The sequence below is a fragment of the Python bivittatus genome, unplaced genomic scaffold, assembly GCF_059951505.1.
Source record: "Python bivittatus isolate LINGU-HERP-01145 unplaced genomic scaffold, Pbiv_v1 ctg000690_np1212, whole genome shotgun sequence".
Taxonomy (NCBI): domain Eukaryota; kingdom Metazoa; phylum Chordata; class Lepidosauria; order Squamata; family Pythonidae; genus Python; species Python bivittatus.
In genome coordinates, this window is record NW_028277096.1 from 21,418,494 (window position 1) to 21,443,038 (window position 24,545).

At 45.4% G+C, this 24,545-nt stretch overlaps 1 protein-coding gene across 2 annotated transcripts in view; it reads right to left on the reverse strand.

Annotated features, from left to right (window-relative positions):
* Positions 1–409: 409 nt before the first annotated feature.
* YPEL2 (yippee like 2) overlaps positions 410–24,545 on the reverse strand; it is a 53,785-nt gene continuing 29,649 nt past the window's right edge. The window contains exons 2-5 of one of the 2 annotated variants that reach the window (XR_015798232.1): positions 23,164–23,475; positions 13,290–13,333; positions 3,221–11,197; positions 410–3,087 (exon numbers count right to left, since the gene is read on the reverse strand). Coding sequence is in view for 1 of the 2 variants with exons in the window: in XM_007435198.3 (XP_007435260.4) it covers positions 7,281–7,370; positions 11,089–11,197; positions 13,290–13,333; positions 23,164–23,280 (360 nt within the window). In the remaining variant the exon portion in view is untranslated. Of the gene's footprint in view, positions 3,088–3,220; positions 11,198–13,289; positions 13,334–23,163; positions 23,476–24,545 lie in introns of those variants that run through there. The other variant, XM_007435198.3, reaches the window with a different exon arrangement.

Sequence of the window (24,545 nt, forward strand, 5' to 3'; positions counted from 1 at the left end):
GGTATCCATTGTACCTTACCAATAACATTATTCGCCTGCACAACCATGCAGAGTTTATTTATTTGAAGTTAAAACCGTTTATTTTCTCCCCTAATCTCTTTCCGGCTCTCTGTTTCTTAAAAAAAATATTTATTTTTAAAGTACAATTCCTGAAAGTTTACACAGGATTATTCCACTTCCCAAAACTGCAAAACAGATTGCTTTTAGACAGTCCCCATTTGGTAATAAACTCTACCAAAAATGGGCTGAGATTGATGGAGAGAACTGTGATTCATCCTCCATCAATGAAATGACGCTACGAAATGTATATTTAACATACAATTATCTCAGGCTGAAGACACACACCCAAAACAAAGCTTTGCGTGATCGCAAGAAAAAACGGATTTCATTTCAAAAAGGAGTGTGTGTGTGTGTGTGTGTGTGTGTGTGTCCCGCACAAAGTGTGAAGACCAGAGGGAGGGAGGGAGGGGAGTGTGTTCTCTTTATCACTAATTGCAACGTTTCCGCAAAGCACAATTCAATAGCTGGTGCTCTTGGTCCACTTAACGTTTTATCCAAAATCGGACGTTTTGGAAAGAAAAAAAAAATGTGTGTGTGTTGGGGGTGAGGGAAACAGAGATGGGTGCAAAGGTTTTACCACAATTTAGGGCTTGGGAAAAAGCCCTGCCACGGGGGATCGGAATAGGGGCACTGCAAACTTCTTCTCCTGGGTCTATTTCTGCCTTTTAAGCAACAGCTTGACCCCGCTGACATTTTACTGGTGCAAACTTTTAATCAGTTTACGTCTAGACACGCTATACTGGATGCCACCAGAAAGGAACAGGGTTGAGGGAACCAGAGTTAAAAGCAGAATCTACTTCTCTTCACCCCCAAATTTAAGACCCAGGACTACTAAATGCACATTTGGATCTGCTCCTGACGTGAAAGAAAAAGCAAAAAAATAAAAAAGCTAGAACAGTATACATATGGTTTGTGCCAATGCAGTTAGTGAGACAATTCGTGTTGCCTTGCTACAATGCCTGCGCGTGGAAAACCCGTTCGAGAAAACACAGTTCTGTTAAGCTGACACAGTTTTGCTTTGTAAACAGCTCCCAGGTATAAAACACAGCGGTCAGGATGACAAGACCCCTTCACAGCTTAGTGGATTTTTTCTACCCAACGGCGACAACCGTCGGGAGCACAAAACCCACCCTAGGCAAGGAAACAGGACGACAAACTCTTTGGTTTGGCTCAGGGAAAGGTTTTTTCGCAAGATACTGGGGGAGACCTGTTAAAAGTTGTGCTTATCCAGGGCAGGAAATTGAAAGGGCATCTCCTTTCCTCCAACCTGCATCGCGTTGCGGTAAAACTGAGAACGACAACAGTCACAATCAAATAAATAACAGTCGGTTGCGTTTGCCTGTAAATCAAGAGTTTTTACACTGGGAGCTGGAACACCTGAGAAAAATACTGGGGTGCTAAGAAAGTAATTCATTAAAGCTTCCCAGAGTCCCAACACGTCCATGGAAAGTGGTGTTTTTCAGACTTGGCCACTTTAAGATGAGTGGACTTCAACTCCCAGAATTCCCCAGCCAGCATGGCTGGCTGGGGAATTCTGGGAGTTGAAGTCCACTCATCTTAAAGTGGCCAAGTCTGAAAAACACCGCTTTAAAGAAAGAACAAACGATTGTGAGAGGTGGCCGTATATTTCAACGCACTTTCTGCTACGCGTAGTGGAGAAACAGATTTGGATCTCACTGCGTGGGGCTATTGCAAAAAGGGACATCTATCAGAAGCAGCAAGTTTGAGAAGAAGAGACATCACTGTATGCCACTCAACCTGTCTTCACCCTCTAAACTTGCTTGCCACCTCAGGAATAGCAGAGGACGCCCTCCCATCACCCGTGGTGAAAGCAGGACTCACCTTCCACCCAACTGGCTTTTGTGCAAGGAATGAGAAGAAGGTAAACCTTCTCCCTACCTGAACTTTGATCTAGAACTCAAGTACATGACATCCCACTTCCCAGACCTCTGAATGGCTCCTCTTATTAAACTGGATGAAACCTGGACTACGAATGCACGGGCTGAGCTCACATGTATGACATATTGTTAATATATTGGGTCTACAGGCATGGAGATGTCTTGGAAAACCGCAGGCAAGAGAGACGGAGGAACTTCAGGGGTTGGCGCACCATTTTATGAGGCTAGTACCATTGCAGTCCCTTGATCTCCTGAAGACGTGTCAGCTTTTCCTCAAGCAGAAGCAAGCTACCTTCATCCCAAATCCGAGTTTTCCAAAAAATAACATGAAGCCGTGCGCCCAGATTACAGGCCGTACTGAGTAGGCTTAAAAGTCCACCTCACAATCTCAGAAGTTGAAAGATACTACAGCTTTCAAGGCTTATCCTTTAGTCCAGTGTTTCTCAATCTCAGCAACTTCAAGAGGGGTGGGCTGGGGAATTCTGGGAGTTGAAGGCCACCCCTCTTAAAGTTGCCGAGATTGAGAAACCCTGCTCTATCCAGACCAGAAGGTCCATGATGAAGGTCAAGAGCTGGGCTGGGTTACTGGTGTCTCTCCAAAACACAGCTGCACTTAGGGTTGGTCCTCCTCTGTTCCAAACCATAACACCCAAAGGACCAGCAGCTCATTCTGTAGAGATCTTTTTCTTGAAGGCAGTTGATAATGAGTCCTGGAAATTCTGGATTTTACCAGAATTGAAACCGTTTTTTTAACCCAGACTAGAAAATGCAAAATCGTGGTGATGCTTAGTCCTGTAATTGGGCCCTGATGTAACCAACTGGTATATCCCTGGGAACAACTCAGCCTCTTTCCCTGTCTAACTAGTACAGAAGTTGTGACAAAGGAGCAGTTCTACATTCTAGTCCCCAAATTTTAATCAGGGATGCATTTTTGGACGTAAGCTTACAGGTGTTCTTTAATTATTCTCCAGGGAATTCAGGATCCCATACATAAGTTTTCCCCCTCTTATCCTCCTGAAAATAGGATCGGCTGAAAGCTGGCAAATTGTCAAAGCCACACAAATGAGTCCTGTACCTGATTTAAAGCTTGAACCCATATCTCCCTGATTTTAGATCAGTGTTTCTCAACCTTGGCGGCTTGAAGATGTGTGGACTTCAACTCCCAGAATTCCCCAGCCAGCCATGCTGGCTGGGGAATTCTGGGAGTTGAAGTCCACACATCTTCAAGCCGCCAAGGTTGAGAAACGCTGTTTTAGACCAACACTTTTATCTCCTGTACCATATTATCATAGTATTGCTTCCATGTTCCTTTGCTGGCATTAATGTGGGCTAGAATATTTTTTAGGGCTCCTGTATTAGATACGTAAGATTTGCAGTAATATACTACAAGTAAGGGGTATCATCTAAGCCTTTCCTGGAGATAACTGTATTAGGGACAGTCTCTGCTGACTTGTATGGAAATCTTCCCTCCCCCTGCCATAAAAAATGTTATTTTCAGCATTGATCTCTACCTTCAAAAATGCAAATGACCCCATGTCGGCGAACTCGCTAATAAATTTTAAAAAGACAGCTTGGCCACCCAGTGTCCCATAAGACTTCTCATTAACCCTGACAGCTGTTCTATTTTCTTCACTCCCATTGTGCATTATTTAAAATCAGCTTGTCTGATTTCAGCATTAACTCTTTACAAGGTGACAAGCATATTCAGAAATGAGAGGCTGTTGAGCCATCACAATCAAAACACCCGAAAGCAAGCTCGTTACTTTCCTTTTCTTCCTTTTTTTTTTTAAAAAAAAAGCAGTAACAGCCTACAGAATGATCATTTTCTCAGAGCCATTCCCTCCCATCTAGCCTCCCATAAGAAACCGTTGCGTGATTTCTCATTAAATAATAGTTTGCAACAGATTCAGAAGGAACCATTGTGAGTCCAAAGAATAACACAGAAAAGGCTTGGCTGGATGGGGAGAGCATCCAACTTATTAATCTTTAAATTAAGGATCATTTACAATAACAGAAGCTCTCTGAAGATATTGCTTAGGGTATTATGCGAACATTATCATCATCTGATTGTGGATCTGAAATCTGGACAGATGTTGCAACACAGCAGAGGTAAAAAAAAAAAAAAAAAAGTCTGTGCGTACGGGAAACATAGTTTCCATCATCAGGACAATGGAGAAATGTCTACCTAACATCAAATGTTGTTATTCCACAACGCTCCCCTTCGATCTTCCCATTAAATATGGGAAAAGGGCGTACTGCGGAACATATATACATACATATATATCCCCTTCCATACTGTAAACACTAGGGGGATAAGAGAGGACCACAAATGGGCAAATTCTTTGGTCATGATGTTAAGCCATTGGTTTAGAACGCCGCAGAGGTGTCTGTGGGGCTGGGTGGGTCAAAAAAGTCAAGATGGTGGCCACAACTGTGCAATCGAAGGCTGTGAAAAAGGGCGGAGCTTTGGCTGTGTGGTTGCAGCCGCCATTTTGACCCTTAGAATGCAGTATTATTATTCTGGTGCGGTCATGTGTCTAAAGAGAAAAAATGCATTCTGCAGCCCCAAAGAGAGGGAATGAAAAGCTCGTTTTGCAACTGCTATAAATGTGGGTTGCTTATATCATCTTCCTTCATGTAGGGCAGTTTCTCAAACTTGGCCACTTTAAGACATGTGGACTTCGACTCCCAGAATTCCCCAGCCAGCATGCTGGCTGGGGAATTCTGGGAGTCGAAGTCCACATGTCTTAAAGTGGCCAAGTTTGAGAAACACTGATGTAGGGATTTGTGGTTAAGTCCACCCCCTTCACCCTAAGTCCCCCATCTGGAAGTCAGAAACAACACTGGCCTTTCTTTTGTGGGGGCGCATAGTATTAAAACCCGCTGTGGGAGCCCAGGTCATTCTTCACGCCAACGCACTGCTAAGCTCATGAAACATCGAAGTGACAAAGTAGAGGACTTTTCCCCCCTCCTGCCTCTGTTCGACTGTCCAGTTTATCTTCCCACCCCCAGTTTTTCTGCTCCCTTGAGAATCATCTTCCCCCCAAGAAACTCTCCAAAGACACCCGCCCAGAAACCAGTCCTAAGGGAAACTAAGAACTTCTCTTCTTTTTCTCCTGCGGAACATGAAATCTTTTTCTCTCTCGTTCTCGCTATCGTGGGCCGGATTTGGCCCCGTAGCTGATCCCACAGGAATGATTTCCACCAACACACAGGCCAGCAAATGAAAATGAAAGGGAAAAAAAAAACCAAGATAAGAAAAGAATGAGTTGAGAGAGGTTAAAATCAATTCCATTAAAACCAACATTGTATTACGCGTCAGGTCAAATGGCAGAAGAGTTTCATACGTGATTGACCTGTCCTACAAAACGCAACAGAGAGTCGTTGTTGGGAGGGGGAAGAGAAACAAACCTAGAATCTCCCGAAGTTCCTCCACCCTCTCATTTGACCCGAGACCCATCCATGAACAAAAGGGACCGATTCAAAGTCTCCAGTGCATAAGTCCACCAAGACTTAGTTCACCAAGAGCGTCATTCAGATTTATCTCCTGCAAAGCTGGAGAGACAATTAAATCCTTAGCTAGGTCAGTGGGGCAAGGATGCCTTTTAAGCCAGCAAAAGATACATCAGGGATTTCTCTGGCATTGCCGCCTGGGAAATCTGACAGGTTTCAGACAGCTTCTGAATCTCCAAGATCAGAACCAACAAAGGAAGGCAATGTTGGTGGCACCCCCAATGTTCTTGCTAGGTTCTCTTCTGGTGAGGTTTCACAGCAAGGAGGAGGGCAGGAGAAGATGCAGATTTTAGGGACAAGAATTGTTGCAATGCTCCCTAATGTGCATCGTTATGTATTTTCCCCAATGCCCACAAATGAAGCTTTCTTTCAGTGCAAAAGGACCCTCTTTTGCCCCTTTCTATCAGGTCTGGTTCACACTCTTCAGCGTAAGCGACCAGCCCTCTTGGTTCATTGCTCTTGACACAACACACCCTATTATTGTCATGTGCAAGGAGCATCATCAGCAAAGTGGGAAGTCAGGAGGCCCCACCCACCAGATGGGAGGAGGAGCTAAACCTCTGAAAGGCCACTGGGGAGAAAGAAGGTGGTTGAGATGCAGGGTTCCCCGGCTTTCCAAACCGGGAGTGAATTAATGAAAGGAACCCCCAGCAGACGGACCACGGGTTTTCCTGGTTGACCCGAATTTGAACACTTTCAGGCTCTGAAATATTTCCTTCACATAACATTTCTGCCAAAGCCTGCAACTGTGCAGGGAGACTTGCTGAAAAAGGATAATGCAGATGGCCAAGCTTTGGATCTGCAACTCCAATCCCTGTATGCCCCAGAGCAACAGTTAGGTTTCACAGCTATTGCTAGGACCTGAACATCTGTAAGTAGGCATAGTGTCACCTCTTCCTCCTCCTCCATGTTCTGGCTACATCTCCCATTCTCCTCCACCCCTCAGTTTGCTTTTGACGCAATCCATGCATCTTTGTTGAACCTCAACCCTTTGGTGCCAGATTGCACTCCAAGACAACAGGCCATCAAGTTTATCTCTGCAGAGTTTTGGGGTGGGCCAATTTTCTAGAAACCAAAGATCTTAAACATTCTTTTTCAGCCAGGTTCACCCCTTTCTTTTCAATAAGGTTAGCATAAAGACAAAATCAAGAGGAACCACGTAAAATCAAAGAAGACATAGACACTAGTTTGGGGGTAAGGGTAGGGGAACTAGCTAGCATAAAGTTAGGGCTACATTTTTGAGATGCAGAGAAAAACACAGCCATGAGGTATATATTTTTTTTTACAGTCCACAAGTTTCAAGCCATGGTTTATCAGGATTGAAAAGGACAAAGGTGTAAGGAGGAATTCTACTCACTCACTCTCATCTACCCCATGCCCCAAAGCACTGATTTCCATCTCGTGAGTCAAAAGCCTTGACCTTCTTCCCCCAAAAGGCGACCTTCAGTTTCTACTGAGACTTAAGTTGTGAAATGGTTTGGCATTGGGTTCATTCCTTGTTTTTGTTTTTTTTTAAAAAAAACAACACAACACAACACAATGCCAGAACAGTGAAAGAGGGAAACGAAAGGAAGATAACTCGAAGTTGACTCACAAACGGATACGAAAAGCAAAGAGACAGAAGTTACTGAGGCCGGTCACCAATCAGGATGGCAAAGGGGTGTGCGAGGAAGTGTCCCAGGACGACAACAAAGCCCCCGAATGCATGGAACCAAGCAAGTGCCAATCACTTGCTCATTCTCGGAAATAAATGTTCAGTCAGAAGAGTGAACGCTCGCGTGGGTCTGTAGGCATTCTTCTCTTCGCTGCTCAATCCCAGCCGTTATCTTTGATCATGTGAGCTAATTCAATGATGTATTTGCCTTCTTTATATTTCTGACTGCTCTCGAATGCGTGTTCCTTTTAAACAAAAGAAAAGGCATTAACAAATCTGGGTGCACACGGAATGGAAAACTCTTGCTTGGAAAGAGTTATGTTCAGGCTTCCCCAAAACATTCCCACAGTGGTGCATCTATAGCAGGTTAAAACTAATATCAGAACAAACCAAGTGGCTAACAAGGATGGGGAATTATTCTTATTATTTGGAAGTTTTTTCTAACATTCATCCAGAATTTGCTATCTTTTAACTAAGACAACAGTTCTATGTTCATTTTTCTTCTCAATGCACGGATCTGGCCAGTTTACACATCTCTAGTTTCCACTTCCTGATTCTCTTCATTGCCTGAAATCTGTTTGGATCTTTTTTTTAACCAGGATATTAAAACATATTTTGGATGAATGCCACGATGGAGAAGCTGATGTTTCTGCCAAGAGTTGACAAAAGCATGATTAGGACTTTAGATGGACATACTTGTTCAAGAGAAGGCATTCTTTCAGATAAGTCTGTGCTGAATTGAATCATCCCATGAAACTATAACTAGATTTCTGCCAGAAACACCAAACAGGAGCCATAATTCATTCCAGATTTAACTAAACTGTGCACAGGGCTGCTCATATGTCTTCAGCCCAAGATCAACAGGATGATGAGTTAATTCCTGAAGGGTCTTGATGTTGATAGTGCAGAAAGCATTCTTCTTATACAGTTAACCAGTGTTTCTCAACCGTAGCAACGTAAAGATGTGTGGACTTCAGCTCCCAGAATTCCTTAGCCAGCTTACTGGCTGGGGAATTCTGGGAGTTGAAGTCCACACATCATCAAGTGGCCAAGGTTGAGAAACACTGCAGTATATGCTTCATCAAGTATTAAGATCTGCTCAAGGAACTTTCTGCTACATCCCACCCCTGAGATCAGTAATATTAAGGATACAAAAGAGGGTCTTCTTGGCCATGACAGCTATGAGATTTTGGAATGCCTAGAGCAGAATATTGCTAGTATTGGCTTAATTTTAGTGGAAAGTGAAAACCCAGTGATGTGCCTAAGTATTTTGGTCTTACTGTCACTTGATCTAATACAGTGTTTTTCAAACTTGGCCACTTTGAGATGGGGGGACTTCAACTCCCAGAATTCCTCAGCCAGCATGCTGGCTAGGGAATTCTGGGAGTGGAAGTCCACCCACCTTCAAGTGGCCAAGTTTGAAAAACACTGATCTAAATACCTCCCTCTCCAATCCTCAAAAGCCTCGGCAGGGACAGTCCAGGGGGACCATGACACAAGGGTCTCACCGTTAACTCTGCCCCTTTTGTGTGTGTGTTGCGACATCACACACACACAGAAGGGGAAGCACTTCCATCATGACACTCATTTTGTTGTTGTAGTGAAGGTGTCTGATCCCGCCATCCCCTCCGTCTGGGAGTTGAAGTCCAGCCCATCTGGAAGGTTTTCAAATGGGGAAAGGCTGGTCTACTGCTTTTGCTTCGATCTAGGCAGCTTTTTATCCTGTTCTGCTCTTATTCTTTATTGATGGCACCTTGCCCTGAGATGTATTGATCTAAGGCATATTATAAATATTTGAATTAAATAATGAATATTGCAGCGAAAGAAAGTAGAGTGCCTTTTTAACCATTGGTTTTTATTTTAGGGGATCCAAAGAGAAGGATGGATCCAAAGAAAAGGATGGATCAATCCTTAGCATGACAGAACTGCTGTTTGTCATACTCTGCCCGCCCACCCCCAAAGTCTCATTGGATCCAGTTACGGCTATAGATGGAATCATGTTCTCTGTGACCTGGAGAGGTCCTCTTGGACTTCCCACTGGAACAGGAGGCTGTGGCCAAGGGCACCTTCACCCATCTTTGGTTCGTGCACCAGTTATAATCCCACCTGGAGCAGGACACCCTGGTGTCAATGACCAACATTACCTTGCAATGGACTACTGCAACATGTTCAACATGGGGCTGCCTTTGAAGACAGCTCAGAAGCCAAGGCTGGTACAGAATGCAATGGCCCCCTGTAGATCCTGTTATTGAAGAATGACACCAATTCTACTGTGGCTACACTGGTTGCCAGTAAGCTTCTGGGACTGATTACTGCTGGACTGTAATGTGTTCTGGTGCCACACCATGTAGTGCTTTATGGGTAACATCCATGTAATGGTATGTGGAATGATCTTGGGAGACAGGAGGAAGAGCCGCAGACTAGGCAATGGTCAGATAGGAGGCAGCTGAGTCTGAAAAAGGCAAATGTCTCAGAAGAGAGAGAGGTACTTTCAGATTTGCAAGATTCTGTTAATGTAACCTTACAATAAAGATAGAGCTAGTACTGCTGGGTGTGCTTCTTGTCTGGACTACCTCGTAAGGCTGACATCAATCTTGCAAGTCTACATCTCTCCCCTTTGTCTTTACAGTCCAAGAAACTAGAGAGGGTCCCTTCTGAGGCATTTGCCTCACCCCCATTCCTCCTCCGGGCTCAGCTGCCTCTTATCCAAGTAGGGACCACCTTATCCAAAATGAGCCTGCCAATCCTGTAAGTCCTCCAGAAAAGGCCTGCCCTCCCCATGAAGAGAGGGAGCGCTGGTCTGGAAGAGGCCTTCTTGTTTGTGGCCCCAACCACACATGGCTCCTTGTTTGGCTTTCAGAAAGTTTCTTCAAACCTTCCTTTTTAAATGGACCTTGGATGACCTGGAAGCCTAGTTGGGAAAGACAATGGATGTCTTTTCAGTGATTTTGAGGGCTTATTTTTATGTGATTGTCTGTATTCTGAGATTCTGGAATGCTGCCCAGAGTCAGGAAGCTGGGGTGGTACAGAAATTGTGTCACAAGAAGAACAAGGAGGAGGAAGAGAAGGGACGTAGATGTTTGCCTGATACCAGCTTAGACCCAAAGGTCCCCCGGTCTTTCTTAGAAATGCTGTGGAATAAATCTAGGATAGGATCTTTAGAAACCAAAGCATATTTCAGCCACGAAGCTCTGATCCTCCTCTGCTCCAACCAAGGTACCACAGCTATAGCTTGCTAGAGATCCCAGAGCAATAAGGAGCTTATATTGCAAAACACTTTGCTTGGTGTGAAGAGCCACAGAAGGGAACGATGAGAATGACATCTTTTTTTAACAAACATCACAGGTCTGAAATGTGCACCGAGCCACCAGGCCTTTTGAAAGAGTCTGTGTTGCGGGAACCCAGAAGGAAGCTTATAAGCTTGCTTTTAAAATGCCCAGTTGCATGTTAGAAATATAACCTAATTGTTGAAAAGACTTAGGGTGGGGTTGGGATTTCTCCCTGCCTGATCTGAAGATCCACATTTCCTTTTGCAACAGGATCCTTATTTATTCAGTGAATTACAGTGCCGCTGATTCCTACTGGAATCCCAGGGGCTCACAACGCAACACCCAACACAATAAATAAACATCCGTTCTCTCCCCTGGGTTGTGTCATGTTGCTCTCAGCAAGCCCTCGGCTGGCAAATATTCTTGCGCTCCTGTGTGACCGACTCTCTGCTGCTTGTTTTTAGTATCATCTAAACTGTTTAATAGGATTGCATCGCTGGTGCAATTAATCTTATTCAGGCTGATGGCCTGCAGATGGTTCCGCAAGGACAGGAAGGCGCGAGGGTGCAGGGTGGAAACGTTCAAAGGAAATTAAAGGACCCCCAAGCCAACTCCCTGCAGGTTGAAAGCCAGGGCTCAGGGAAAAAGGCTCAGCGGTTGAAAACATTCCAAGAAGAAACCCGTTGGCGCTCACATATTTCCAACCCAGTGTGGTTTTGCAGTTTTCACAGTAAATGTCGGCCACCGCGTGAAGTCCCGTTAGCAGAATTCGTTCCTCCGCAGGACCGCAGCCCACATTGACTCTGCAGGGAAGAAGGGGATGGGAAGAGAGAAAGCAAGCTTAGGCTCCCAAACGAGAAGACATTCCCACGTCAGTTTCACTGAAGCAGCAAGTTACCATCTTTGTCACAGATTGTCAAGTATTACCCGCTATATTCCAAGGTGTGTATGGCAGAGATATTAAAAAATCAGTGTCAGATTTAGAGACACATTTTACAAACGTGGCAGAAAGCATACGTGTCTCCTGGAGCGCCATATTTAACGTGGAGATCTCTCACATGTGTACCCAGATGCCTTTCCTAGTAGCATACACACACCAGATAGTCCGGATACACTGTGGGTTGGCACCCCAGCACCCAGGACAACCAAGGGCATCTATGGAACTCCAGATGAAATGAAAATGAATTAAACATTTCAACAGTACAAAGATGGCTCGAGCGGTGGGTGATCTCACACCAAATCTTGCACAATTTCAGGCAATCCCACCACGTCTTGCAAGGTTTTTGCACAAGATTGCACAAGATCCAAGGGGGAGATAACAAAATCATGCAATATTTGTTTATCCCAGAAGATCGGGGTCATTTTAACACCCTATCCTTTTGGCAGAAGATTGCACACGTTGGGAAAAGTTGACAATCTTGGGTTGTGCTTTGTGTTAAATCAGAGTTTTACTTTCTAATTATTGCACACGTTTGTGTGGTAGGGTGGATAAAGGGTTGGATTGAGAGTGGGGAGACCCAGGAACTAGTCCCTCCTCATCCACAGAAGCTCATGGAGTGACTTTGGGCCAGTCAGCCCAACCTACCTCACAGGGTTGTTGTGGGAAAAATAGGAGAAGAAAGTGCTACCTCTTTGAGGAATGCTGGGGCATAAATCTAGCAAATAAATGAACGATACTCCAAAATAAGTGACATAGAGCTACATAAGATGGCAATCCGTAGGAAATCTTCAAGGTGTGCTCTGTTTTTAGGTACAGGTAGTCCTCGTTTAGCAACTGCCTTGTTTCGCGACCATTCTCAGCTATGACCATGATGAAAAAGCAACTTTGCAACCAATCCTCGCATTTATGACCTTCTTAGGTCTGTAAAGCAAAGGAAAGCTGAAGTCAGATCATAAGCACAGTTACGGTTCCACTTAGCAACCGCTTTGCTTAACGACCGGGTTGCCAGTCCCAATTGTGGTTGCTAAACGAGGACAACCTGTATAGGAAAGGCACATGGGAGTGGCTAATCTTTTTCCATTCCTAATGTCACGTCTTCATGTATCTTCATTAATAAGCCTGGGAGTGCATAGTCCTTGTAATGCGATGGAATTGTTCAAGTGCAATGAAAAACTAAATTCTGGGGGAAAGTGCTAAAGAATGTCCAGCACAGTTTCTCAACCTTAGCCATTTTAAGATGTGTGGACTTCAACTCCCAGAATTCCCCAGCCAGCGTGACTAGAATTCTGGGAGTTGAAGTCCACATGTCTTAAAGTTGCCAAGATTGAGAAACACCGCTGTAGGGCAGGGTTCCCAACCTCAGCCACTTTAAGATGGGTGGACTTCAACTCCCAGAATTCCCCAGCCAGCCATGCTGGCTGGGGAATTCTGGGAGTTGAAGTCCACCCATCTTAAAGTGACTGAGGTTGAGGAACTCTGCTGTAGGGTAACTCACCAAGATTTCCACCGTACAGAAAAACAGTGTTTCTGTACCCTGTATAGGTCCCTGGCCTTCATTCAAACCATGGAGAACTGCACAGTCTTTCCAAATAGGAAGACTTAACCCCCCCTGCAAAAAACCCCCCATGAGGAGTTATGTCTCTTCAAACCCAACTTTCAGCTAACTGGGGTTTCTTCTTCCATCATCAAGGCTCAAAGAGAAAGACAGCTGTTCCTTACTGCTTTCAATCATAAAATCATTTCCTCTCAGCCTGGAGGTTTTATTTTAGTCATCTTGGCTCTGGCTACAGGTAGACTTAAAAAGAGGACAAGGTTAACATTCTTGCAGGTAGCAGCCCTCTCTGTCGGCTCACCCTGTCACAAGATCGTGCAGCAGTCATCGAAACACCACTGTGAGATGCTTTAGGAAGACCAACAACAACACTTTAACAAAAAAAAAACCACAGAACACTCACACTGAATTGAAGAGATAGGCTCGCCCTTGGCTTCCTTGGAAAGACTGCAAGGCAAGCAAAAATACGATAAAATAAAAAAAGTCGATTAAGGTCGGTTGGTAGTATAGAAAGCCACCCTGCCAGTTAAAAAAAAAAAAAAAGTCCCTTATTGCTGGACGCTCTTTAGCAATTTTTAAAGTTTTTTTCTTCTCCCCTGCATGTGTGCTCTTATCGCACCCATCTGCACCCTCCTCCTTAACTCGAGAGAGATTTTTTTGCAAAAAAAAAGGTTCTCTGCCAAGGGAGAAAAGATGTCAATAGCTGATGGAACGAGTTCATGTCTGACTTGAGCATTTATGGAAAAAGTTGACCGGTATTCAACAAGAATGTCAAGTTGGGAGGAGAAATCAGAGCCGAGACAGACGAGGCAGGAAAAAGCGAAGGGGGGAAAAGACATCTCAAATTCACACTTTAAAAGAGGACATTTATACTCAGCGGCGCTTCTAAAAAACAAAAAGAAAGAAAGAAAAAAATGGGCACGTAATATTTCCAAACTATGAACCAAAACCTTAATTTATGAAACATTTTTATGCCGCCTGATTCCAGGGTTCATTTTATACCCTGTTGGTTGGAAAGAGAGCAAGGCACTGACAAATTCTGATTTTTTTTTTTAAATCAATCTCATTTCCAGGTAGCTGTCATCTGTCTTTAAACTTGTCAGCTGCCAAATATTTTTGAGCTCCGGCCAACCAATCAAGCCCCACGGTCCTGGGCATGGCCCACCTCCCCCACAGGGTTCCGCCTCCATTTAAAGGGAAACGTCCTGTTTTTGCACTGAGTTTTTAGCTGCTGGAAAAAAGAGGCATTTGGTTTGCATTAAAGCTGCGGCCAGAACAAGCTCCAGGCCATGCAAAGGTTTTGAAAGGCCACATTTTCATCATGAAGGAGTTTAAGGTCAGCCCGATGATGGAAAACAAGAAAGTCTGTCCTAAGCATTTGCTCAAAGAAATAGGAGAGAGCTGTTTCTTAAGTTTCCCATCGAAACAGCCCAGGCTATTTCCTTTGCTGTCTGCTGGAAAGCAGGCATCTCAACAAAAGGATTGTTTTCTTCAGTGTCTAGACCAGTGCTTCTAAAACTTGGCAACTTTAAGATGGCGGGACCAACTCCCAGAATCCCCCACCCAGCATGCTTTAAGATGGGTGGACTTCCACTCCAAGAATCCTCCACCCAGCATGCTTTAAGATGGGTGGACTTCAACTCCCAGAATTCCCCAGCCTGCATGGGGAATTCCTGTACCATTATTTATTTACTTAATTGTATCTGCAGGGCTGCTCCAATGGAAACCTATGACTCTAGGAGGTGTACAACAGAGCAAAACCTCAAGAAATATAAATAATAAATAGCCAAACGAAGAGACAACAAAAACAGGGATGCACAGAGGAAGCCCTGAGTGCACCAATCGTCCGGAGTCAAAAGTTTTCACCATTTTCTTGAGTGCAAGAACAGAAAATACCTTCTGAGCAATAAGGAACACATTCCAAACATGGGGGACCACCACGGAGAAGGAAATCTGCCTCATCCATGTCCCACAAGAACCTCACAAGAAGAAGGGTTCATCAGCAGACCTTCTTGAGATGTCTGAACAAGGCAGGTGGAGTTAACTGTGGCAAGGGAGCGCCTGATGTAACTTGTTGTTTCACCTCACAGGGCTTTACAAGCAGTAATTGAGTCCAGAAACAAATGGGAAGGAGGTGCAACAGGCGCTCCAAACAGTGGACACCGTTCTCCAAATAGCATGCGCTGTTCTCCAGCTAGTGCGTGCCATTCTCGCGTGGTTTGGAAAACCTCTGGAAAGCTTCTGAGGCCTTCTGAAGCATCGCGAGAACAGCGTGCACTATTTGGAGAACGGCACCAGCGGCCTTGGGAAGGAGGCGTGGCACAGCCAGCAGCTGCCACACAGAGGGCCAGGCTGGCACGCTTCGTGAGCAGCAGGAGGAAGATGGCAAAGGCCAGCTGGGTGCGACAGGGCCTGTGGAGTGCAGGGCAGCGGGGGCTTTGCACTGTGGCAGCTGGCCACGGGGCAGGGCTTGAGGCAGCACTCCTCGTTGGCCGCAGCACTGAGGCTGAAGTAGAGGCCTGGGGGCGGTGGCGGCCAGCTGAGGCCTCGGTGCTGCCACTGCTGCCAAGGAGTGCTGCTGTGCAAGGTGGCCAAAAGGGCAGAAAAGGTGGGGGGAGATAGGCGGGGGGGGAATTGAAGCACCCCTGCAGTCATGCAGACAGGCTGCCAAGTACCCAAATTCTGATCGCGTGACTGTGGGGGCACTGCAACGGTCATAACTTCGGGGACTAGGCATAAGTACCATTTGTTCAGCCCTACTGTGAGTTCAAACGGTCGCTGAAAAAATGGTCGTTAAGCAAGGACTACCTGATATATTCCTCATTATCTCTGATAACCTACCCTAAAATGTGTCCAAGATGTTCATCCACTGAGTTTTCAAAGATGGGTGTTCACCTGACTGAAATTCTCAAGAAGGAATTACTGATAAGCCAGCCAAGGAATGCTATGGTGACACAGACACATCCTAGATGAGATGTGGACGCGTCAGGAGCTCCCAACATGGCGTAGATCGTGATAACCACACAATTAAACTGTCAGCATCGCCTACTTCTTAGCCTTCAAATCTATGTCAGCAGGATCACAACAAAAAAGCAGAGGCAGCTTCGACGCCAACCGTCACTTATTGCTAGAGACCCAGCAAAAGAAAAAAAATGCAGCAGATTCAAAAATATGTCAGAGGCCAGGAGAAACTTCCTCAATTATCTGGCAGTTCACTTGCTTACATGACTCCAGAGTTAAGGGCAGGTGAAAGGAATCTTGTTTTTTATGTTTCCAAAGAGAGAAAGAGAAACCCCCCCACTAAAATAGCATCGCGTCAGTGGGTTTTTCAAAAGAAAAAATAAAACATTACACACAAGAGTTGCATGCTCCTATGCTCTGTTCTTCTCTTCCCTTGAAAGCTGTGACTTAAGAGTCAGGGAAATAGCAAATGGCATTAACTACTACAGACTTAAGTTCATTACTCATGGGAAAAAAGCATGGGGCAGGGTGTTAACCTGCTGGTCCAGACAAAAAGTTCATCTAGCCCAGCTTCCTGCTTCCAAAAAGGAGCAACCAGATACCTCTTTGCACAAGAACATAAGGACAACAGTAACCTTCAATTGTTGCTACTGAATGGGGAGTTTAAAAACAATCACCATAATTAGTAACTACTGACAGATTTTCCCTCCACCAATCTGTGAATTATTTGGTAACCCTATCCTACATGGCATATATAGATTTACAAGCCTACACATATACGCGCCCACACACATCTCACTTTAGCCCTGAAAAGTATTAGCTTATCCTAAGTGAATCCTCTCCACACAAATCTGCAATGGTGAATTAGATCTTTTACACGCTTGTGACAAGGCTTGCAGAAATAAAATACTTTGAGGTTAACAAGCTAATTCTTTTATAGAAATAGATTTTACACAATAAATTTACTCTCCGTCTTTCACTAGAAGACAGCCTTATGAGAATGCTACTTTAGAAATCTTACAAAAAGGAGGGAACTGCTATTCATTCTGTTGAGACAGGCAACACAAACAAAAAAAGAGTTATATCATGCAACTCTGACATGGGGGAAAATTGTACACAAATAAACTGTTGTGTTGAGAATTTGCAATAGAACAGCCATGATTCATAGGTTTGGCTACTGTATTGGATAATACATCCTACAGGTAGTCCTCAGGTTACGACAGCAAGTGGGACCAGAATTGCTGTTGCTAAGCAATGCGGTTGTAAAGTGTGACATCACATAACTGTGTTGCCTAGTGACAGCAATTCTGGCAGTCCTAGTTGCCATCGTTAAGCGAGGACCTCATGTGACTGTGACCTCCGACCCATTGACTTGCTTGTGGGAATCTGGCAGGGAACGTCAGAAATCGCAAGCACTAACTGCGGGGACACTGCAACAGCTGCAACTTCAAAAACCCATCACGTCCCCCTCATTCATAACCTAAGGAGCACCTGTATATATAAAGATTCAAATCAAAGGGAACAGGGAAAATATCTATAAAGTAAGCAGCAGATTGATCAAGTGAGTCTCATCAAATCAGTTCCTCTAATAGCAGATGGAGCAAATACCATAGCTATTTGTGGCCATTAATGTAATGTACAAGATGCAGGGTTTCCACCATGCTGGTACTGGAAAATCTGTGCTGGCTATTAACTGCCTACTGGAGAAAATGCAGGTAGTCCTCGCTTAACGACCATTTGTTCAGTGACCATTCAAATTTACGACAGTGCAAAACGAAGGGACTTACAACCCGTGCCCGAAGTTATGGCCGTTGCAGCATCTCCATGGTCATGTGATCGCGATCTGGGCCCTTGGCAATCGGTTCATGCTTACAAGTGGTTGCCAAGTGTCCCACGATCATGTGAACGCCATTTTCAATCTTCCCTGTTGGCTTCCCCAGAAAATCAATGGGGAAGCTGGCAGGGAAGGTCAGAAGCCTCTGCCGCCTGCTGAGGGGACTCCCTCCCATCTCTGGGGGCCTGCAGGATTTTGGCACGGAGCTTTTTCAGCCAGCCCCCAGAGATCTGCACAAAGCTTTTTCAGCCAGCCCGTCATCTCTGGGGCTGTCTGAAAATGCCACATGCCAAAATCCAAGCAGGATTTTCAGCCATGGAGGATTTTCAGCTCTGAGTCTGAAAATCCAAGTGGTTCTGAGGCCTTCGCACACTCATCCCACACTGCCTCCCCGCACACCCTCCCCGATCCTCCCATGCACTCCCTCCCGCATCCAGCAGCACCTGGGACTTGCAACTTCCTGCCAGCTTCCCACTGACTTGATTGTAAGAAGCCGGCAGGAACTTGCGTCACCTAATGACCCGCAATCCTCGTGTAACGATGGCAGCCATGATGTGGTCGCTAAGTGAAGTGGCCACATGATGATTCATTTAACAACCGCATTGCTTAGCAACCTAAATTACAATCCCAATTGTGGTCATTAAGCAAGGACTACCCATATCCAGTAACTTAGTAAAACATGAGCTTAATCCAGGAAAACAGGAAAGGTTGAGAAAGAAACTCAAGATTGCCCCACCTTGACTCCCTTTGGTATCAGAGGGAGGGAAGGGGAAACGCTGTCAAGCTTTCAAGCTTCTGCTATCATTTATTTTATTTATCTATTTATTAATCCAATTTATATAGCTGCCCATCTCACAGAAAAGCAACTCTGGGCGGCTTACAACAATCCGGTAAAACAACATCCACAGAAACTATCAATATAAAGATATCAAAATCAATATTAAAAGATAAATATGATAAAAAAGAAATATACAAACCCTAGGCAAGAGAGAATAAGGATAGGTAACTCAACAAGGGAGCCATCTAAGCATGTCTCCGGTTCCCTCCGAGCCCCAGGCCTGGTGACCTAACCAGGTCTTGAGGGACTTCGGGAAGGTCAAAAGGGATGGAGCTAATCTAATATCGGGGGGAAGAATGTTCCACAAGGCGGGCGCCACAGCAGAGAACGCCTGGGACCCACCAAATGTATGCCCCTAGATGACAGGACCCTCAATGTGCCTTGTCTGCTAGATCTGATGGGGTGGGCTGATGTAGTCGGGGAGGTGTGGTCCCTCAGATAGGCTGTAGCCCTTCATGGCAGGGGACTGGGCTATTATCAACAGAGTTCTCGCATTTCTTGTGGTGCCTCTTTTCTGATCTGTCCTACCTTGAAGGGTTGACAGTTGATGTTGGATTTTTAAGGTCCTAAACAGTTTAGCGCCTGACTCTCTGCAGGATGTGCCACGGACCTGCCCAAAGAGGCTCTTCTGAAGATGTGCCAGCTGCCAGACGTTTGACTATCAGGTAAAAGGGACTTCTTCTGCATGGCATGGACTCTTCCACTCTCTGCTTCAAACTCAACCGTTCCCTTGCCCCGAGCTTGACTGCCCTTTCGACCGTCCGTTGCTCAACACAAATTTCAACCTCTCACCAACTTCCCTCTGTGCCACCACAGCTGTCATCTCTAGAAGACTTGCAGCAGCCTTGAATAGGAAAATGAAACGAAACTCAAATGGTTTGGGGGACTGTTTGCATGGCTCAGACATGGATGTATTTATGTTTTGCATGGATACTCTGATTTTCCACCAAAAACAGTACTCATGACAGCCAGCGATTATAAAATATCCATAGGAATATCTAACCTTTATATAATTATGGACTGCTGAAAGTTCTGGCAATTTTTACGGCTAGGCTGGTCTAACCTCAAGAGCTGGAAATATATATTTTTATCTTCTTCTAGCAAAATATTTGGGCTCCTTTCTCTTTCCTCCTCCCCATATTTATTTATATTTATTTATTTATATTTCAAATTTGTCACCACCCATCTCATTGTGGAGTGACTCTGGGCGGTTTACAGTAAAATTAGAATAAGCATTAATTAAAATAGATAAATATTAATTAAAATATGCTAAAAACAAACTTCCTTTATGATACTTCCAAGAGGCTGATGTTATATTATTATTGTCCCTGTCTTGGTTGCTTTGTTAAGGACTAGAAACTTGTTTGTTTTTTGAACAAAGCAACAATACTGTAAGATGAGATTTTCACGATGAATCAAGATTTTGCTTCCCTCTCTTTTTGCATTCTTACAACAATCCCGGTTTAGCAATCCAACTCAGCTATGTAAATGCTGGAGTCTGTAGCAATCAAACGGATGTTAACGGGAACCCAGTTGCACCCAAATTTGCCTGTTGCAATTTTACAGTGGTTTTTTTTCCCCAATGGAAGGAGCTTCTCCCCGAGAACCATCAGATTGGGCTGCAAAACCCTGAATAACCAGCAGATGGCAGCAAGAAGGTTTCGTCCTGCCACCTAGTGGGTGTCTGGAGTTTTGCAGCCCAGAGCTAGCAGCCCTGTTTTCCAGGCCCCACTGCAACTATTTGCCCTGTCCGTGCACTTTAATTGAGATTGGCCGTTGGAAGAAAAGAAAAGGGAAGATGTAGGCGGCCAGTAAAGCATTCTTGACATACCTCCATAATCAAGCACTGTGCATTGCTTATTTCTTCTACGGGAAAAAATGCAGAATCAAAATACAAAAAGCAGATTATTCGGCTGGAACTGTGTACATCTGGGAGCATGCACAGATCTTAATTAAAAACTCCAGTTCCAGAAGCAAATGCAGTATTTAGCCTTCAAGTGTAATCATGGTGGCTAGGTTTGCATAACATGCTTAATTTTGACCTGCGCAGGTTCTGAGGGTTGTCTGAACATCAACACCCAGAGAGCATGTTCCAAACCCCAGTCCTCCAAGAAACTGAGTTGGAGATACAGAGTGGATGCTGAAAGAAGCCTGCCTGTTATAGAGGACTGGCAGCCCTGAACATACCTCTCAAACCCTGATTGGCTGCAGAGCCCAAATCCCACCTTCTCTTGCCTGCCTGGCCAATGGGAAAGGAGCCAGTGATGTAATGAAGCCTTGCCAGTTCTCTCCTGCGGCAAGGGCTCATGGGATGCTAGTTGGACTGGAAAAATGGGCAGACTCAGTTTTTACTAAACTGGCAACTCTTGACCCAGTTTGTGTGCTTGTGTAGTGCCAGAAACACCACTAAGGAGTTTTGACTGGGTTAAGGACCGATCTGATTAAGTCTGTTGGATAAATACACCCTGTCTGTGCCTCTGGGCGTACTAAGAGTTCCTTCCTGTACCACTGAGCTGCTATTTATTTATTTATTAGATTTTTATCCCGCTTTTATTATTTTTTTTATAAATAACTCAAGGCAGTGAACATACATAATACTCCTTCCTCCTCCTATTTTCCCCACAACAGCAGCAGCTGCTATTGCTAAACTTCGCATGGATCGCTGCTTTGCTTTGCTGATGCCAGGAAGGTGGGGCATCCTCGTTTAAACCTAGCTCCCGTTTAGGCACTCAGAAAATACCGATCTACAGAGAGCACCGCAGCACTCCAAAAGGGGATTTAGGGAGTGGTTCAGCTGCTCAGCCAGAGCCTCGCTGAAGATGTTCCAAGTTCCTAGTCCTCATTATATATAGCTCAATGGTGTAGATAAAAGGCCTTCGGTAAGGGGGGTGGGGGTTTCACTGAGTAGAACTCTTTGCATGCTGCCCATCAGCTTGATATAATGGAGGAGGAGGAGGAGGAGGAGGAGGAGGAGATAGTCTGACCTAAGGAGCTCCAATTTGGTGTAGCGGTGAAGGTGCTGGACTAGAAACCAGAGTTCTCCTGGTTTCTTTGGTTGGGTGACTTTAGGCCAGTCCCTCCCTCTCAGCACAACCCACCTCACAAGGTTGTTGTTGGGGGGACAACAGGAGGTGGGAGCAGTACAAAATAAAGGCAGGATAGAAATCAAATATATAAATGTAAATAATTTATAGCTGGGGACATCCAAAATCCAAGCCCAGTTATTCCAGCCTTATAAATGCTTGAAAGAAATAAACTAAACACCCCAGTAATTTCCAAAGCTCTATCACCCGGCGCTCGCAGGGTAAAAATGCGGCAGTTTCGGCCCCCAGCCACACCCCCAGCACCCAGCGTCCCTCCAGGCGGATCCCACAAAACCGCCCTCTACCACTTTGCTTTCACTTAGACTCCTGAGGCCCCTTTTGGCCAGACAACAAAGCCACAATATGGATACTCTTACTGATCAAACTCGGTGCAATTGAAGCAAAATAAAGCAATAAAATAAAAATGTTCCCCCTTGCACCTGCCAGAAACAAGGGCACCCAATGAACCAGCAAAAATTAAAAAGGATGAAAGTTTCCAAACACTTACTTCCCGGAACAGATCTAGGGGAAAGCATAAAAGCATTGGGCAATCAATTTACATTCTTGAAATAGAAAGTGCTGATAAAGAAGCTAATTTTCTTTTGGACAACACGGATTGCCAAAACACACACACCAACCCTCCTATACAATAATCAATTTTTTCAAAGAAGACCCACGGAATCCAAGTTTTTAGAGAAGCAACCTAGGACAGCTGTTTACATCTTTGCAGAGTTGAGATAATCTCCTAAAAAGTTGGTTCTAGATTTCTTCTGCATAATTGTAAAATTGTTCCCTTGCCTCTTGAGGAAGGCAGCGATTCAGGCTAACCTACCTCCCAGGGTTGTTGTGAGGAAAAGAAAAAACAATAGAGATAAGGAGGCTGCCTTGAGTTCTACAGAGGAAAGGCAGGAAATGAGCATGTAATAAATAAAACTAGATGCGTTCCAGGTTCTACTGAACCCCAATTCCTAGTCTAACCAGCACAAGACTGGAGAATGCTGGGAGATATCAACATCAACATCCGGAAAGCTACATTCAGGTACTAGGACCCATGATTCCCACGCTTGGCAATTTTCAGACGGGTGGACTTCAGCTCCCAGAATTCCCCAGCCAGCATGGCTGTTGCTGAGAATTCTGGGAATTGAAATCCACACAGCTGGAAGTTGCCCAGGTTGGAAAAACTGCACCAGATTTTCCATAATTATAATTAGAGTTCAGTAACGGAAACAAGGACATGCGGAGGTCTGCAGGAAAGCAAGTTAGGCTGGCTTTTTGGCGGAGACCTGGAAACAAGATACAGTATATTAACTTTAAGCAGGGAGACCCCACCCCAACTCAGTACTCAGCCACTAAGGACAAAGGGCAGTCTTGGATTAATCCATGACAATCAAACCTGCCTTGCAGGGGTAGGCAAAAGTGTGTGTGTAAATCAGTTGAAACATGTTTTTCCTGGAGGAAAGGTAAGTGTAACATCTGTTAAAATTGGCTGCTGCATCGTCCTTGCTCAGTCGATCCACTTCCCCACCAATCCAGGAGCCCTCCCCGCTTGAGGGTGACATACCTTTGAAATTAGCTCATCGTGGTTGGCCAGGTGGGCCCTGCAATGAATGCAGCTGTACGTGCGGTGGCACGAAGGCAGGTAAGCTTGGAATGTCTTGGACCGGGTCATCTTCACCATTGGCACCACCGAATGCTGGGTGAACTCGGAGGTGGCCCACGAGGTCCTCCTACAAGACGGGTCACAGGGGAAACACTGGAGCACGCAGGTAAAGGCCGTGGTTTGGCAGGGGGCAGGTGTGGCGCAGGCTCCACACGCTGGCAACGGCTTCGGGGTAAGAGAACCGGGCCCAGGAGCCAATCGACCCACGCGAACCTGAGTCGACAAAAGGATAAAAAAAAGAAAGGAAAAGAAGGTGTTTTTCTAAACGTGTTTTTCCAAACAACAGTCAGCGCTCACATGAACTCTTCGGCATTCCTGTTCTGGGCAAGGCATCCCAGGCTCGTTGGGCCCAAGTGAGTTTTCCTTTCAGGGCCGCTATGGAAGTCCCACCAAGACTGAGAACAGCCTTCCCCCAACTGGATGCCCTCCCCAGGGGTCGATCAGCTCCCAGGATTCCCCAGTCAGTGTGGCCACCTTTGACACTTCTGGAAGCTGAAGCCCAGTGGCTGGAGCGTGCCCAGGTTGCAGCAAGGTGTTCAGCTTCGCTGTGGAGAGCCAGATCCAGCTTTCCTCTGTAGCCAAGTCTGGCCTCCCCCTGGGAGCACTGCCCATCGTGGAAGATGCGAGGCCGTGGGGTCCCCAGAGCACCCCCTGCCTGACCCAACAGCCAAAGAGAGCTTCTGGGCTGGTCCTTGTGCTCTTCCTGGAGGGCATCTCAAGGCTCAACCACACCCTCTACCCAGCGCCCAAGGGCCTGGGCTTATTCGGCGTCATCTTCAGCTCCTGCAAAGCACCCTGATTCTCCACCTGGCTGAAAACGACTCGGAGGGCCGCCAAAATGGATTCGATACCCCTGCACCGCGCCAATCCTTTTCCGGTCAGGATAGCCCTCTGGGGCAGTAAAGCTCCTGTTTTCCACTGCCCAGGATTACCAAAAGTTTCATTCCTAGCATTTCCAGATTTTTTTTAAAAAAAGAGCAACACACCTCTACTAGCTCAAGAGTCCAGAGAGCCGTTGGCTAGATTGACATGCTACGTTTCCCAAATGAACCAGGATTTTTTCACATGGTGAATCCAAGTGTGTGTCATCAACTCAAAGCTGCCACAAAGTCTGAATTTATAGTCCATGTTAGGTTAGAACCGTGTTCCTCAACCTTGGCAGCTTGAAGATGGGTGGACTTCAACTCCCAGAATTCTGGGAGTTAAAGTCCACCCATCTTCAAGCTGCCAAGGTTGAGGAACACGGTTCTAACCTAGCCATGGCTGGCTGGGGAATTCTGGGA